The sequence below is a fragment of the Sebastes umbrosus genome, chromosome 8 (genome assembly GCF_015220745.1).
Source record: "Sebastes umbrosus isolate fSebUmb1 chromosome 8, fSebUmb1.pri, whole genome shotgun sequence".
Classification (NCBI taxonomy): Eukaryota; Metazoa; Chordata; class Actinopteri; order Perciformes; family Sebastidae; genus Sebastes; species Sebastes umbrosus.
In genome coordinates this window covers 11,153,195-11,167,111 of record NC_051276.1, presented here as the reverse complement: position 1 = coordinate 11,167,111, position 13,917 = coordinate 11,153,195, and the positions used below count along the sequence as shown (strand labels likewise).

Sequence of the window (13,917 nt, the reverse complement as noted above, 5' to 3'; positions counted from 1 at the left end):
AGAGTTCATATAAAGGCATAAATGGCCTTGACCCGGTTGGTCTGACATGGTAGCTGCTATTGTGGATAAAGAGGCCTGAGCGTCGTGTTGGGTGGCACCATGTGTGTGTCTCCAGACCACACACAGACAGACAGAGAGAGGGAGGGAGGATGTGGAGAGGAAGAGGGAGATCGATGGAAGGAGAGGGGAGGGGAAGTTCTGGGATATAGGTCACTGTGACTGTATAGGTCAGCATTATAACTTTGATTATTATGCGTGTGTGTGTTTGTGTGTGGGAGCTCAGTTATATTACATTTTCTCTAGAAAAGCCTGCATTTTCTGATCTAACGCCAATGACTTACTAAGTGGTTGCTAACATTTTGAGCTCAATTTAGGGACCAGTGTGTAACATTTAGAGGGATCTGTTGGCAGAAATGGAATATAATATAAATAAGTATGTTTTCTATAGTGTATAATCACCTGAAAATAAGAATTGTTACCTTAGAATGAGCTGCTTATATCTACATAGGGAGCGGGTCCTCTCCACAGAGTCTGCCATGTTGCACCGCCATGTTTCAACAGTAGCCCAGAACAGACAAACAAAACACTGTTAACATTTCCTGCTTGGGCTGGAGTCGATATCGTTACTCGCTCCCGTTGCCACCGCTCTCTCTTGCTTCACCACTCACTTCCAACGTACACACACACTTTAAGCACTGGCTCTGCTCTAAATGGCTCTAGAGAGGGCCAGTCGCGTTTTTGCGTCGGCCATCACACGGGAGAGGCTTCTGTTGGTTGCAATCTCCTCACCTCACCGCTAGATACCGCCAGATCCTACACGCTGCTCCTTTAAAGATAGAGTCGACGATGTTGGAAAGCTAGCATAATTTGAAGTAGCATCGCCTCAGGAGCTCCGTCTAAAGAGAGGACCTCAACTCAACAATGCTACCTCATGAAAAGTAACCGCGGCTCAGCTTTTGGCTGAGTTTTCTCTTCCATTCTCCAGTAAACGTGCAGCGGCGACGCGCTTTGAGTTCAGGCTGGTGCTGCCAAGGGTAGAGAATGAGCAGGGAGGCAGGGAGGCATCTGATTGGTTCTTACTGATAAATTAGATATCACCATGAAACTTCCCAAGTTGATTATTTACTATTTTTTGTATTACAAGTTTTCTGAAATGTTGTGTTTAAATATGCAAATGAGGCATTATCTAGTGCTAACTTTTTGGTGAATATAGGAGAAATCTACAGACGCAAATAGACCAAGTAGTAAAATATCTGAAAGAAGACATCTTATGGAAGCGAAATAGCCCAAAATCTCAAAATTGACCAGTGCATGAAAACTATGTTTTTGTCTGGGGTATCTTGTTGATCATGTTGATATAAAATATGTATACTACTCTAAGTGCATGAAGAATATGAGTTCAATGTGTCCAGTAAAGTTGTGACCTCAAAACTGGGAGAGGAGCCGTGGCACAAAAAGGTATCCAACAGAAGAAGAAACATATAGAAGAGGTTTAAGAAGTATAGGATAATAATCAGCGTATGATATCCAGCAAGAAAGGTTCTGCTACATTACTACATACAGTACACTATATAGAAGCCATATTTCTCTATATGGTTGTATTTCACGATAGATGCTTCGACAGGCCACACTACACACTGCAGTCTCACTGACAGATTTAAATACATGATATCCTACAGTATCAAAAGAAATAACAAAAAGGAAAATGGAAAAATGGACAAACATGCCAATGAATACAGATTTGTATATCCTTCGAGTTAGATCTTTGGTGCCTTTGTGGGGCCCTTCTTCGTGATTCACTGTAAAGTTTTCCAGCTCTGACTTGTGTATTAGGGGGAGTGCAGTGCAGCCATGAAGGAGAAAGCAATGTGTGCTAAATGGTCCATAAGCATGGCTTGGCCTGGCTCTGCAGGCCCCTCTGGACCCCATATGGTGAATGTGTGTGTGCTACATGCATGGACGCATGGCCTAGCCCTCAGCAGGACTGCTCCCCACCGGATAACATCCCATAAAACACTGACACACATATGCACACACATAGGGGCATTACATATACCAGTGGTAGAAAAACAAAACTCCATTTCAGTATCATATGTGACATCTATGAGACTATTATCAGGTTGTTTTCTGGGGACACCTAAATTGTAGGGTCACATACAAATATAATCTCCCAACCACACAAACACATAGCTATCTCACACACATATTCAACCCACGCACACAAGCGCCTCATTCAACTTTTATCTCTCTTCACACACAACAACTCCTGCAAACAAAATCCTTCCAATCAAGACAGCAATGTGCCCTTGTCTCCACATCTCCCCTGCAGGAACTGAGCTACTACAGACACCACGTTGTACTCCCCTGATCCTGATTGTGAAGCGGGGAGTGGAGGGGAACATAATTGCATGCTTAAACGCCTGAGAAACGGACGTCCAGTTCTGCTGAGCTGGTGCTTTTTGTGTGGCCTCATTGTTGGGACGTGCAGTCATGCAGCTCTTTGAGTCCCCGCCGGTGTTCATGTTGGGTTAGGGGTGGTTCAAAAGAGTGGAAGAGGGGGAAATGTTGTCTAGCAGCCAGATATTTCATTCCAAGACCGAGCACTTTGTGCCCGTCCACCATGCCCGGCAGGAGGAGGGTGTCTGGGACCAGAATGGAGTAAAATAGAGACAGAAATCAGAGGCTATTCTCTCTTTCTATTGCATTTCTGTCCCGTGGTCTAACACTCTCGTTGCCGGCCATTTAATCAGCTGTTTTTAAAAGGCCTGTGGAGCCTTTGATAGCAAAACACACAGACACAAGGATGCACACATCATATACACATGCACAGAACTGGTTGATGTACTTAATGTGGCCGAAGTAGACGAACAAAAGGCTCCTCTACGGGGTTGCAGTGTAATGAGGGCCGGTTTGATCGTAAATATGTTGCTCTACAGAGTTTTCCATCTCACTGCAGGACAAAAGGGACGAGCCATCAAATTCGGGTCATCAGAGGCTTCGACGTTGTAAATCAACTCGCTGAGCAGAATCAGTTGTGTCATCACGGCCGTCTGCGGCCCCAAAGTGGTCGACAGGGGCAGGATTCCCCCGAGCACAGGTGGCACAGTAACTAACAAGAGACTGAAAAGAAGAACAAGTGGTTTCTTTCTGATCCCCCATTTCATTGCTTCAGAGCTCTGTGACATTTACAGAGAATTCAAGCAGTGCCTGAAGGTTTTTGTTTAATTATGCCTTGCGTGTAACTGGATACCTCAGAAAATAGATAAAAAGAAAGAAAGAGTGGATGATAGCAGGAGGTGTGGGGGAGGAGACAAATTGGATTTTGTTCAAAAGCTGTTTGGAAGAGATTCAAAGTTTATACAACTTAATTAAAAAGCAATGCAGTACTTTTATTGTCTCCAATCTTACTGAATAGACACTATTTAGCTCTTACTTTTAGAACCCCTGGAGGGTTGAGGATGATAAATTAAACAAAGACAAGATGATAGCTGCATTTGGAAAATGGGACTTGGACTGGTCCGATCTCTAGAGATGTCATTATGTCAACAAGTCAGGGACGCAAACAACGCTATTAAGTCAAACGACCATTTCGTTGTTAAAAAAGGAGGAAAATGCCAAAAAACCTTACCGCAAAATGAACAAAAAAACAAAACATTAAAGGGCCTGTGTGTAACATTTTTACACTCAGTGGCTCACGTTACTGCAGACTTGAAAAGGGAGGACTGAGCGGAGGGGTACCCAGTTGGTTGCAATCTGCAACCACACCACTAGATGCCGCAAAATCCCACACGCTGTACTTTAAACTTGTACCATTCTGCGCAGTAACTGGAGCAAAAAAACAAAATATGTTTCCTTTGTAACTCACATCAGAATCATCATGTTTAATCAAATACAACTGTATTTAGTATAATGATGTCCCAACTACTGTAGTCGAGTTAGGTGGCAAGAGATGAGAGGAGGGAAAAGTAGCCAAAACATCATAACCAATATGATTCAGCCCTTTGGATTAAGAACCATGTGTGACATGTTACGTCATATTAATCCAACTGTTTTCAGTTTCTTTAAGTGAAGACACACTCCATGCACCATGAATGAATTATTAAGCAACTAATGAAGTGGATAGGAAAGCAAGTGAATGGGAAAGCAAGTGAAGACAAATGAAAAAAAGAAAAGCATGAATTATCAACCTAATTTTCCATCTCTGCAATCAATGCTTATGAAGCTGAAACTGTCATTTTTGGCATGGTAGTAATTGCTTTTGGCCCGTAGCGGCCCCTCTGACTCATGAGAGAGAGGTGGTGGAACACAGATGGAGTGTTTCCGAAGCTCCCGAGAGCAGGACAAGACCTCCATTCAGGTCTTCCTCTCCAACCGCTGATTATGACCAACAACAGAAGTTTGGTCTGGTCCAACACTATGTTTTATTCAAATCAAACCTTGATTCAGCCAAATTAATCTGATTGAGATGAAAGCTATGGCTGCAGGAAACACCTCGTCCACAGAAATAAGTTTTCTTAAGTCGATCCAGGTGGCTCTCAGGAAAGCCAGTGGGGAAATTTCATGGCGGATGCAAGAGAATGCACCCTCTTGACCTGATTAGAATAAATTATGAAACAGTTCCCTCTCAGTCTTTAAAGATTATGTATAAAATGTAATGAAATTGACCTTACCTAAAGAGGCAGCTGAAAAAAACACAAAGCTGACATAGCTGTGTTACTGTACGCACACAACCATTACTAAATAACAGTGGTGGAAAGTAACTGGATGTACTTGTACTTTACTTGAGTTTTTCTATTTCATGTTTCTTTAAACTCATGATCCACCACATTTCAGAGGAAAATATTGTACTTTTTATCCTGCTACATTCTTTAGAAAACAAATCTACAAATAAAATATGATGCATTTTCATGCCTCTGTGCCGGCGATAGCTGTGGACGGAGGCTTTATGTTTTCGGGTTGTCCATTCGTCCGTCTGGACCATTCTCATGAACGCAATATCTCAGGAGCACCAGAAGGGAATTTTCTTCAGATTTGGCACAAACGTCCACCTGGACCCAAGCATGAACTGATTTGATTTTGGTGTTCAAAGGTCAAAGGTCAAGGTCACTGTGACCTCATGACCGTTCAATTCTCGTGATATCTCAGGAACGCCTTGAGCGAATTTCGTCAAATTTGGCACAAACGTCCACTTGGAGTCAAGGATGAACTGATTAGATTTTGGTCAGAGGTGACCACTGTGACCTCTCAAAACATGTTTTTGGCCATACCTCAACAATTCATATCCCAATTATGACAATTTCATACAAATATAGGATAAAATAATAAAGTGATGACATTTTGGATGAATGTGAACTGCAACTTGACTGGTGGGCGGAGGCATACAACTGCAAGAAGGTAATTCTAGTTATAGATTTAACTACCCAATGGTATATAAATTAGTTAAAATCCGCCCCACTTTGAAAAGGTAATAAAAGGTATTACAATTCTGCTTACACATTTATGCATCAATAATGATCCAAAAATATGATTTATATAATAATATAACATTATTCTGCAGTATGAGTACTTTTACTTTTAATACATTCAGTGAATTTAGCCGATAATAATTTCAATTGAATACAATTTTGAATGCAGGACTTTTACTTCCACACTGTGGTGGTGCTACTACTTTTACTTAGGGTAAATGCACTAAATGTATTTCTTCCAGAACAGCTAAATAGATGCATGTTTTTGAAGGATTGAAGATTCAAGACTCAAAACATGAAAGCAACAAAAGTGACCTTAATTTGTATGTCAACTGAAAACCTTTGTGTTTTTCAGATAGATTTTTACATTTGGACCACAACAGGGGAAACACATACGGTTTGGGGTTATTAGCTGGACTACTAAAATCCATTGTGTCACATCATAAATCAAACATTTTTCATAAAAAGGGACATATTAGTTTTTCTCCAAACTTAGCAACGAGTAAACAAGTTTGAAACCAGCACGTCATTTCAGAAAATAAAACCAAAGCCCAACATAGCCCATTTGACGCAGTCACTCAACAAATTCAACTACTGTAGTCAACTGTGACAATGGCTGTTGATGAGAACTTCTTATCTGCGGCCAACGATCTATTTATCCCAACTCTATCTGCTTGAGCGGAAATGTATTATTGAAAATGAGGCCAGAGAAGGCCCTTGTGGTTCAGCGAGGGAACAAGTGTCTGTGAGATCCAGTGAAGTATGTAAACCGTTTGACATCAGTGTTTGGGCTTACTTTATGAGAACATCTGCGGCAGCTGCCCTATAAATTCCCAGTGTTGAGAAAACAGGAACAAAAAGTTACATTTTTGTATGGCAGTGTACCATAGCGAGAAGCCGACCAAGTTGTGCCTCATCTGCAGCGCCATGGCCAACGTTTAGGGAAAGTCAAATCGGGGATGGAGAGCTGAGACGGTGTTACTGTGTGTTTACAATTCTGTTCTGCATAGCAACAGACGACCTTAAAGTGAGCTTATTGATGGCCATCATATCAACCCCAAAGGACAGACAAACACAACTCTTCAACTTGCTTTTTTTGTATTTCTACCGACCACCAAGTCACCAATTACTTCCTTTTTTTTCACCTTCTGTCAAAACTTGTGTGTGTTCTTATCTTGACTGTTGAGCAATATTGGTTGATATGGCCTGTTTTACCAGCTACCACAGTGGGTGAGGCTGCAGAGCAACATGTTGGACACCTCAGGGAACTGTCTTGTCTCCCTTCCTGTTCACACTCTACACCTCGGACTTCAGATGCTGCTCACAGTCCTGCCACCTGCAGAAGTATTCAGATGACTCTGCCATTGTGGGCTGTATCAGCCGGGGACAGGAGGCTGAGTACAGGAGTCTGGTGAACAGTTGTGTGGAATGGTGTGAACTGAATCACCTGCAACATCACTATAAGACTAAGGAGTTGGTGGTGGGATACATAAGAGGCAAAGGACCTGTCTCTGTACAAGAAAGGTCAGAGCCACTTGTATTTTCTCAGGAGACTCAGATCTTTCCAGAACCATGCTGTAGATGTTTCATCACTCGGTGGCCAGCGTCATCTTCTACACTGTAGTGTGATGGGGCTGCAAGGTGAAGGACAATAGACTAAATAAGCTCATCAGGAAACCTGGTTTTGTCCTGGGAGTGGAAGTGGAGTCTTTGGTGGAGGTGTCAGAGAGGAGGATGCTGAGGAAACTACTTTTTTCTTTATTTTATTTTTTTGCTCATTTGTTACCTCAATGAAGAATGGCACCCACTGGCATTTGAATTATTAATTTTTTTTTAGAGGGCGACCAGCGCCCCCCAGGAGATGCTGCCCTGGGCGAACGCCTATATGGCCTATGCCTTAAGCCGGCCCTGGGCAACTGAAACATTGGACACTGAGAACAATAATATCCATACCATGTGCAATATTACTTTTTCTATTTTAGTTGACTTATTTTACTAAATTTATCTAACTTTTATTGTTATTCTATTTTGCATTGGTGTTATTATTACTTCTTATACACTTTATTACTCTGTTGTGTTTTTTATTCTTATGTTGTTGTAATTTTTTAGCAATCTTTGACAAAAGAATTTCCTTTGGCTAAATAAAGTTCTATCTTATCAAATCTTATACGATGATGCCGTTGTGTTTCCTTTAAGAATGTCTTTAGTGTCAAATGCTCTCGCAGCCTCATAGGCAGATTTTTTTTTCTTTAATCAGTCAAGGTTTGAATCCAGTGACCAAGTATTTAGACTGCTAAAATCATCCTAGATGTTTCGTTACTTTCAGTGAAGTAATGCCAAATACTGTCCTTACAATCGGACCAGGAATTATGTACACATTCACTGATATTTTATACATAGGCCTACATGTATATTTGGTTATATGCACTCAAAGTTCAGGATCCGCTGCACAGATTAACCTGGACAATTAAACTTTTGTGACAAGACTACCCCGATAGCCACTATAGGCAATAAACAGTAATGCATTGCAATGCAGTAAGGTATTATATAAGACTATATAAACTAAACTAAACAAATGTTTAAGATAATATAAATTATTTAAGGTCTAAAAAGTAAAAGATAAGATAAGATGTTCCTTTATTAGTCCTGCAGTGGGGAAATGTGCAGTGTACAGCAGCAAAGGGGATAGTGCAAAAAAAAAACAAGATGCATCAGCTAACACAGTAAAAAAGAGCTAAACAAAGTGTAACAAAATATGAACCATTTAAATAGATGGAAGTATAAAAATAGGAGCAGTATATACAGTATTGACAATAAACAGACTATTAACACAATTGCACAAGTGGAAAATGATATTGCACAGTGAGAATGAATGAATGAATGAATGAATAAATAGGCTAGTCTATACAGCCTTTACTCGTTGATAAAAGCACTGATGAGACAATTATTGTTATTGTTTCACATTAATTGCTCCTCAGATTTTATTGCAACATGTTTTTTAATTAAATTGAATCAACTTTGGTAGAAAGGTAATTTAGATCCTATGCAGCACTTTCAACAGATCAATGTCCAACAGGGACATTTGTAACGTGACTGGAAAGAAAACAACTGAATCAGAAAAGCTTTTCATTATTTAAAAATACTTTTCAACTTGATTTGTAATTTGTAGAGTAAATGTAAACATTTATAATTGTGTTGGAAAGAAGTGAAATACGTCGAAAGTGCGTTACTCGTTGTTAAACTACATAAACATTCAGAAAGCTGCACTACAGCACCACTGGAGCTGCAGCTGGTCCAGCTGCTGTCTGTCTGTCTGTGTGTGTCTGTGCCTTTTCGGCAGATAAATGAGCTCAACCAGGGGGGTAAAGTAAAGTAAAAGCGACTCACTCAGTCTTTTGTTCCATTTTTGTTGCCGTGTCTTTCTTTTGCCCAAGTTAAGCTAACCAGGCTAGCTGTGGCTAGCATGCTACAGTGACTTCTCCTCCACACGAAGAAGAAGAGGAAGAGGAAGAAGAAGAAGAAGAAGAAGAGGAAGAAGACACTGATAATGTGTCCTGATGATGGCATCATCTTCTGCTATTGAAAACAGTCTGAAAAGCATGTTTTTACCTGTTTCTGGACGCTGGTTTACACAACCCAGAGGCTACTGCAAAGCCTCTGCTGCTAGCTAATGATAATGATCCATAGTTAGCTCACTAAGTTACTCTTCAGTCATCATATTGATTGGATCAATGGGACATATCTTTGTTTTTAGGGATAAACTCAAATACTATTAGTTTGATCATATATTGAAAGGTATAATTGGAGGTAAATGCCTCCCAAATCCCTTCATGTAAAGATGTTATTTTAATTTGTGGAGATTTTTTTTACTATGTTTTACTATTTTCAAGATTCAAGATTCAAGATTCAAGCCCTTTATTGTCATTGTGTAGTACAACGAAATGAGATTGGGACAATCCCATAGGTGCTAATGAAAAGATAATGCAATAAAAAAAGAGATAGTGCAATATAAATATAAAAAATATAAAAGATAATACAATATAAAATATAAAAATACAATATGTATGTCTATGAGATGACAGTTTTGCCAGATTATTGCACAAAGTGTCCGTCAGATGATTATATAATTATTGTACAGCATCATATAATTATTGCACATATCCGTAACAGTAGATTTACAGTATTTAGATTACAAAAGTGACCAACGTGTTATTGCACATTTACATTGCACATGTTCAACTCAGACAGAGGAGACGTCAGAGTTCAATTTTACTATCTTTTCTGTCCATTATAACAAAAGTTAGGTAAACAATTTGACTAATTTAGACTGAGCACACCTCACTAATCTACAGTATCTGTGTGCCTTTGGTGAAGTGAATATTGTAATTTCTTTAAAGGTTTTCTTGCAAAGAACAGTTAACTAATGACATGTTTGTGTTCCTTTAATAGCAGCATGGCGTGAAGGAGACAGGTGTCTGGCTCCTGACCCCAGAGATGGCACTCTGCGAGAAACCACCATTAAGAGACTGATCTCCACCTCTCATCATAATAATGATACAGCATGGGTGGTATTCACTGACCATAATAAAGATGCAGAAGAGGAAGAAGAAGAAGAAGAAGAGGAGGAAGCCGTACCTGTCTCGAAACTCATGAGACCAGGCTCGAATCACTTCACCCAGGAGAAACCTTTGTTTCCCAGCAGTGTCACAGACGCCAGGCTGTGTGTCCCCTTAGAGCTGAGTGATGTTGATGGGGACAGAGTCCCCTACACCATCAACAGATACCTGAGGGATTACCAGAGAGAAGGTATCAGGTTCATTTACAACAACTATATCCGCTCCAGAGGTTGTATCCTGGGGGACGACATGGGCCTGGGAAAAACTGTACAGGTACAAAGTGCATTAGCTTCACATCTTTTTTAAGATTTCTTTAAATGTCTGCATGTTTTCCTCACATGGCTGTCTCTCTCACTTTCGCTCTCACAACCTCTTTGATCGTTTCTTAGGTCATTGGTTTCCTTGCTGCTGTGTTGCACAAAACAGGCACATGGGAGGATATCAAGAACAACATGCCTCAGTTTCTGCAGAGTCAGATGACCTCCAAGCAAAGTAAACCCAACAAAGTGGGTATTGAAATATGCTGGTTACATAAAGATGATAGATAAAGAATTATGTGAATCATAAAACTTGTTAGGACAAATAAATACCATATGCATTCAATCAAGTGCAGCAACAGATATGAGTATTGATTTGTCATCCTCATGATGTTGGTGTTTCCATGATCTCGTCTAGGTGTTCCTCATCGTGGCCCCACTGTCAGTGCTTTATAACTGGAAAGATGAGCTGGACACGTGGGGTCACTTCCAATGTGTGGTGGTCCACGGGCTGAGGAAAGAGGAGGAGCTGACTCGCATCAGGAAGGGACGCATCGAGATCGCTCTCACTACTTATGAGACTTTGCGCCTTTGTCTGGATCAGTTTAATAAGTAAGAACCAGGCTCAGCACACTTTCTGTCGACATGCATTTCATTTATTTCTTAAATATCTGAATAAGTTTTTGTAATTGTATTTTTTTTTTCTGCAAGTATAATATACCGTTGCTCTCCCTGCAGCATAGACTGGTCTGCTGTGGTTGTGGATGAGGCCCATAAGATAAAAAATCCAAACTCTCAGATCACTCAGGCCATGAAGGATCTGAAATGTAAGGTAAGAGAACTTTATGTTTGTATTATTATTCCATTACACTAGTATGGAACCAGACTATGTGGATTTACTAATGGTAGAGGGCACTGATGGTGTCATTAAAGGGGCTTTATGTAAGAATCAGAAACTGATTGTTAACAGTGACACCTGTGGCCGTTAAGTCAACGACAGTCAGCGTCCTGTTGCTCGCGCTTGTGCTCGCACTACGTAGACGCGAGCGAGCATCAATCAAAACAGTGAGGCGGCACACACAAGACTAAACATGGTTGACAACTAAAACCACAATTTCACTATATATTTCATATGCTTGGCAGTAATAGCTTACCTGTCCAAGAGGAATTTTGCCAGCTTGAGGTCCGTTTTGATACCCAAAACTAAACGAAGATCCCTCCATGAATCGAAGACCCGGCCGATGTTGATCCTAGTTTTCCCCCCCGACGTCGGTCACATTCCTGTTTTGCAAGATGAGCTTCACTAGATAAAACGTTTTTGGTGCTTCTGTTGAGTTCATGTTGGAGTCTGAGTTGTGGTGGGTGCTGGTTGTTTGTTGGCGTTAGCAGACTCCATTTGTAACCGAACGTTGGCTATCGTTGCACGCTGTTAGCCCTGTAGTGGAGCTGAAAACAAAGGCAATCACAAGGGCTCATGACATCACATCCGTTGGATTTTCCCAGGAAAAAACGGCAACAGGCTGATAGAGGAAACCCAGAAAGTCACGGAAAGTCTAATTTTTTAGGTTAGATTACAACCTGTTCACACATTGGCAATAAAAAACGTTTATACGTGTGAAAACGTACCTACGGTCCCTGTCTGCACTCTAGGAGTCCTCATGTCTGCTTTATTGAAAATGGGTTGAATTGTGCCACCATCATGATAAGCTGCTAAAAAATAGTGCTCTAAGCTTTTTATGGAGCATGCTTTTGATACTAGCTTTGCACTTATATTTTCATCAGATCAGAGTTGGCCTCACTGGCACTGTCTTACAGAACAACCTTGAGGAGCTGTGGTGTGTCATGGACTGGTAGGTTAAGAGACTTTTGTATAAGAACACATTTGTCATTTGCATATTTAAAAGCACTTTTCAGTCATTTCGTTCCCCATCGTGGAAGAGATGTGATTGCAATTCGCAACTTTCATATACTTTTTTATTCTATTTAGGGCAATACCCGGTTGTCTCGGCAACTCGGGACATTTCAAGAACAAGTTTTCAGATCCGATTGAGCAAGGGCAGAGGCACAGTGCAACCAAACGTGCCCTAGCTACCGGGAGGAAGACTGTCAGAGCCCTTGTGAGGAAGATTTCCCACTGGTTCCTCAGAAGGACTAAAGCTCTCATCAAGGAACAACTGCCTAAAAAGGATGACAGGGTAAGATTGGTGAAGTCAAACCAGACTCTCTCTTCTCTGGAAACTCACCATCTACATGACTATATTCCATCATCATACTATCAAGATGAAGGTCGATGATGTCTAGAAGCAGCCCTCAGCTCAGAGAAACTCTGTGTTGTGTCTTCTCCTAGGTGGTGTATTGCTCTCTGACAGACTTTCAGCAGACTGTGTATCAGACGGTGCTGGACTCTGAAGATGTGACATTAATGCTGAGAACTTCAGAAAAATGTGACTGTCGAAGTGGAAAGACCCGCGGGCGCTGCTGCTATGAAGTTAGTTCACCGCTTTCACCATTAGGTGCCTTTGTATGCTGTGTATTGTGATGGGTTAAACTTCAGGATAACTTCGGTATCTTTCAACCCTATTTTCCCATGTTTTTGTGTCTAAGTGGCTAATGAAAGAATTAAAACAGATAGATACGCACACCAAACAGCTCCCATTAGAATGATTTTTATTGATGTAACTTAAAAAGAAGAGCCTGGTGCTCGAAGCGTTACAGCAGTCAAATAATATGTTTCTTTTACTGCAGAAAAACTCAGAAGGTGCGCCAATGAAGACGCTGTACTTTAGTTACCTGGCCATATTGAGGAAGGTTGCCAACCATGCAGCGCTGCTTCAGTCCACTGCAGGCACCAGCAAGAAACAGGTAGAAACATGTCATCCTATAACTGATTTACTACCTTTGTTCATTAGGAGCTATCAAGTTCATATCTTCTAGTGATGGATTGGGTTCACTGTAACAACTCATTTGTTTCTTCCAGGAAAAGTATGTGGGTGGCATCTGTGCGAAAGTATTCCAAAAGTTTCCAGACTTTGTCCAGAGATGCAAAGATGCAGCATTTGAGGCCTTGTCGGACCCGATGTACAGCGGAAAGATGAAGGTATAATTTGTGAACAAAAGCTCAGTCACCTGCTCATTGTTGGCAGTTTCAGTGTGGGTTAACATATCTGTGTTCCTTACAGGTGTTGCAGAAGCTGCTGAAATATTACATGCAAAGGAGAGATAAAGTACTTCTTTTCTCTCTCTCAACCAAGGTGAGAGCTGTGTTTCTGTGGGTACCTTGTCTTTATTGAAATCAGAATGTTTGTGTGTCCGTGTATTTGCACATGTGAGTGATGCTCACATAGACATAATATAACATGGAAGTACACTCGTTGGTTTAAAGCCCATTTCAGACTTAAGGATTTGAAAGGAGTTGAAACAACTTGCGACTACTTGCAATGTGCCGGTCTGCAACGTTCTGCCAGTTTACACCAATGTGACTAGACGAGACAGTGTATCGTCTCCATAGCAACAACTCTCCGTACTTATGTTCTAACTTCCGGCTTTTCAGACTTTTTTGTAGCTGGATATAGTTTGTAG

At 40.9% G+C, this 13,917-nt stretch overlaps 1 protein-coding gene across 3 annotated transcripts in view; it reads left to right on the top strand.

Moving 5' to 3' along the window:
* Positions 1–13,917, top strand: part of ercc6l2 (excision repair cross-complementation group 6-like 2) — a 28,501-nt gene that overhangs the window by 3,767 nt on the left and 10,817 nt on the right. The window contains exons 2-12 of one of the 3 annotated variants that reach the window (XM_037778391.1): positions 8,764–9,053; positions 9,915–10,354; positions 10,471–10,587; positions 10,757–10,950; positions 11,077–11,170; positions 12,121–12,188; positions 12,326–12,533; positions 12,686–12,826; positions 13,084–13,200; positions 13,316–13,435; positions 13,518–13,589. In XM_037778391.1, coding sequence (XP_037634319.1) covers positions 9,023–9,053; positions 9,915–10,354; positions 10,471–10,587; positions 10,757–10,950; positions 11,077–11,170; positions 12,121–12,188; positions 12,326–12,533; positions 12,686–12,826; positions 13,084–13,200; positions 13,316–13,435; positions 13,518–13,589 — 1,602 coding nt within the window. In that variant the 5' untranslated portion in view covers positions 8,764–9,022. Of the gene's footprint in view, positions 1–8,709; positions 9,054–9,914; positions 10,355–10,470; positions 10,588–10,756; positions 10,951–11,076; positions 11,171–12,120; positions 12,189–12,325; positions 12,534–12,685; positions 12,827–13,083; positions 13,201–13,315; positions 13,436–13,517; positions 13,590–13,917 lie in introns of those variants that run through there. The other 2 variants (XM_037778392.1, XM_037778390.1) reach the window with 2 other exon arrangements.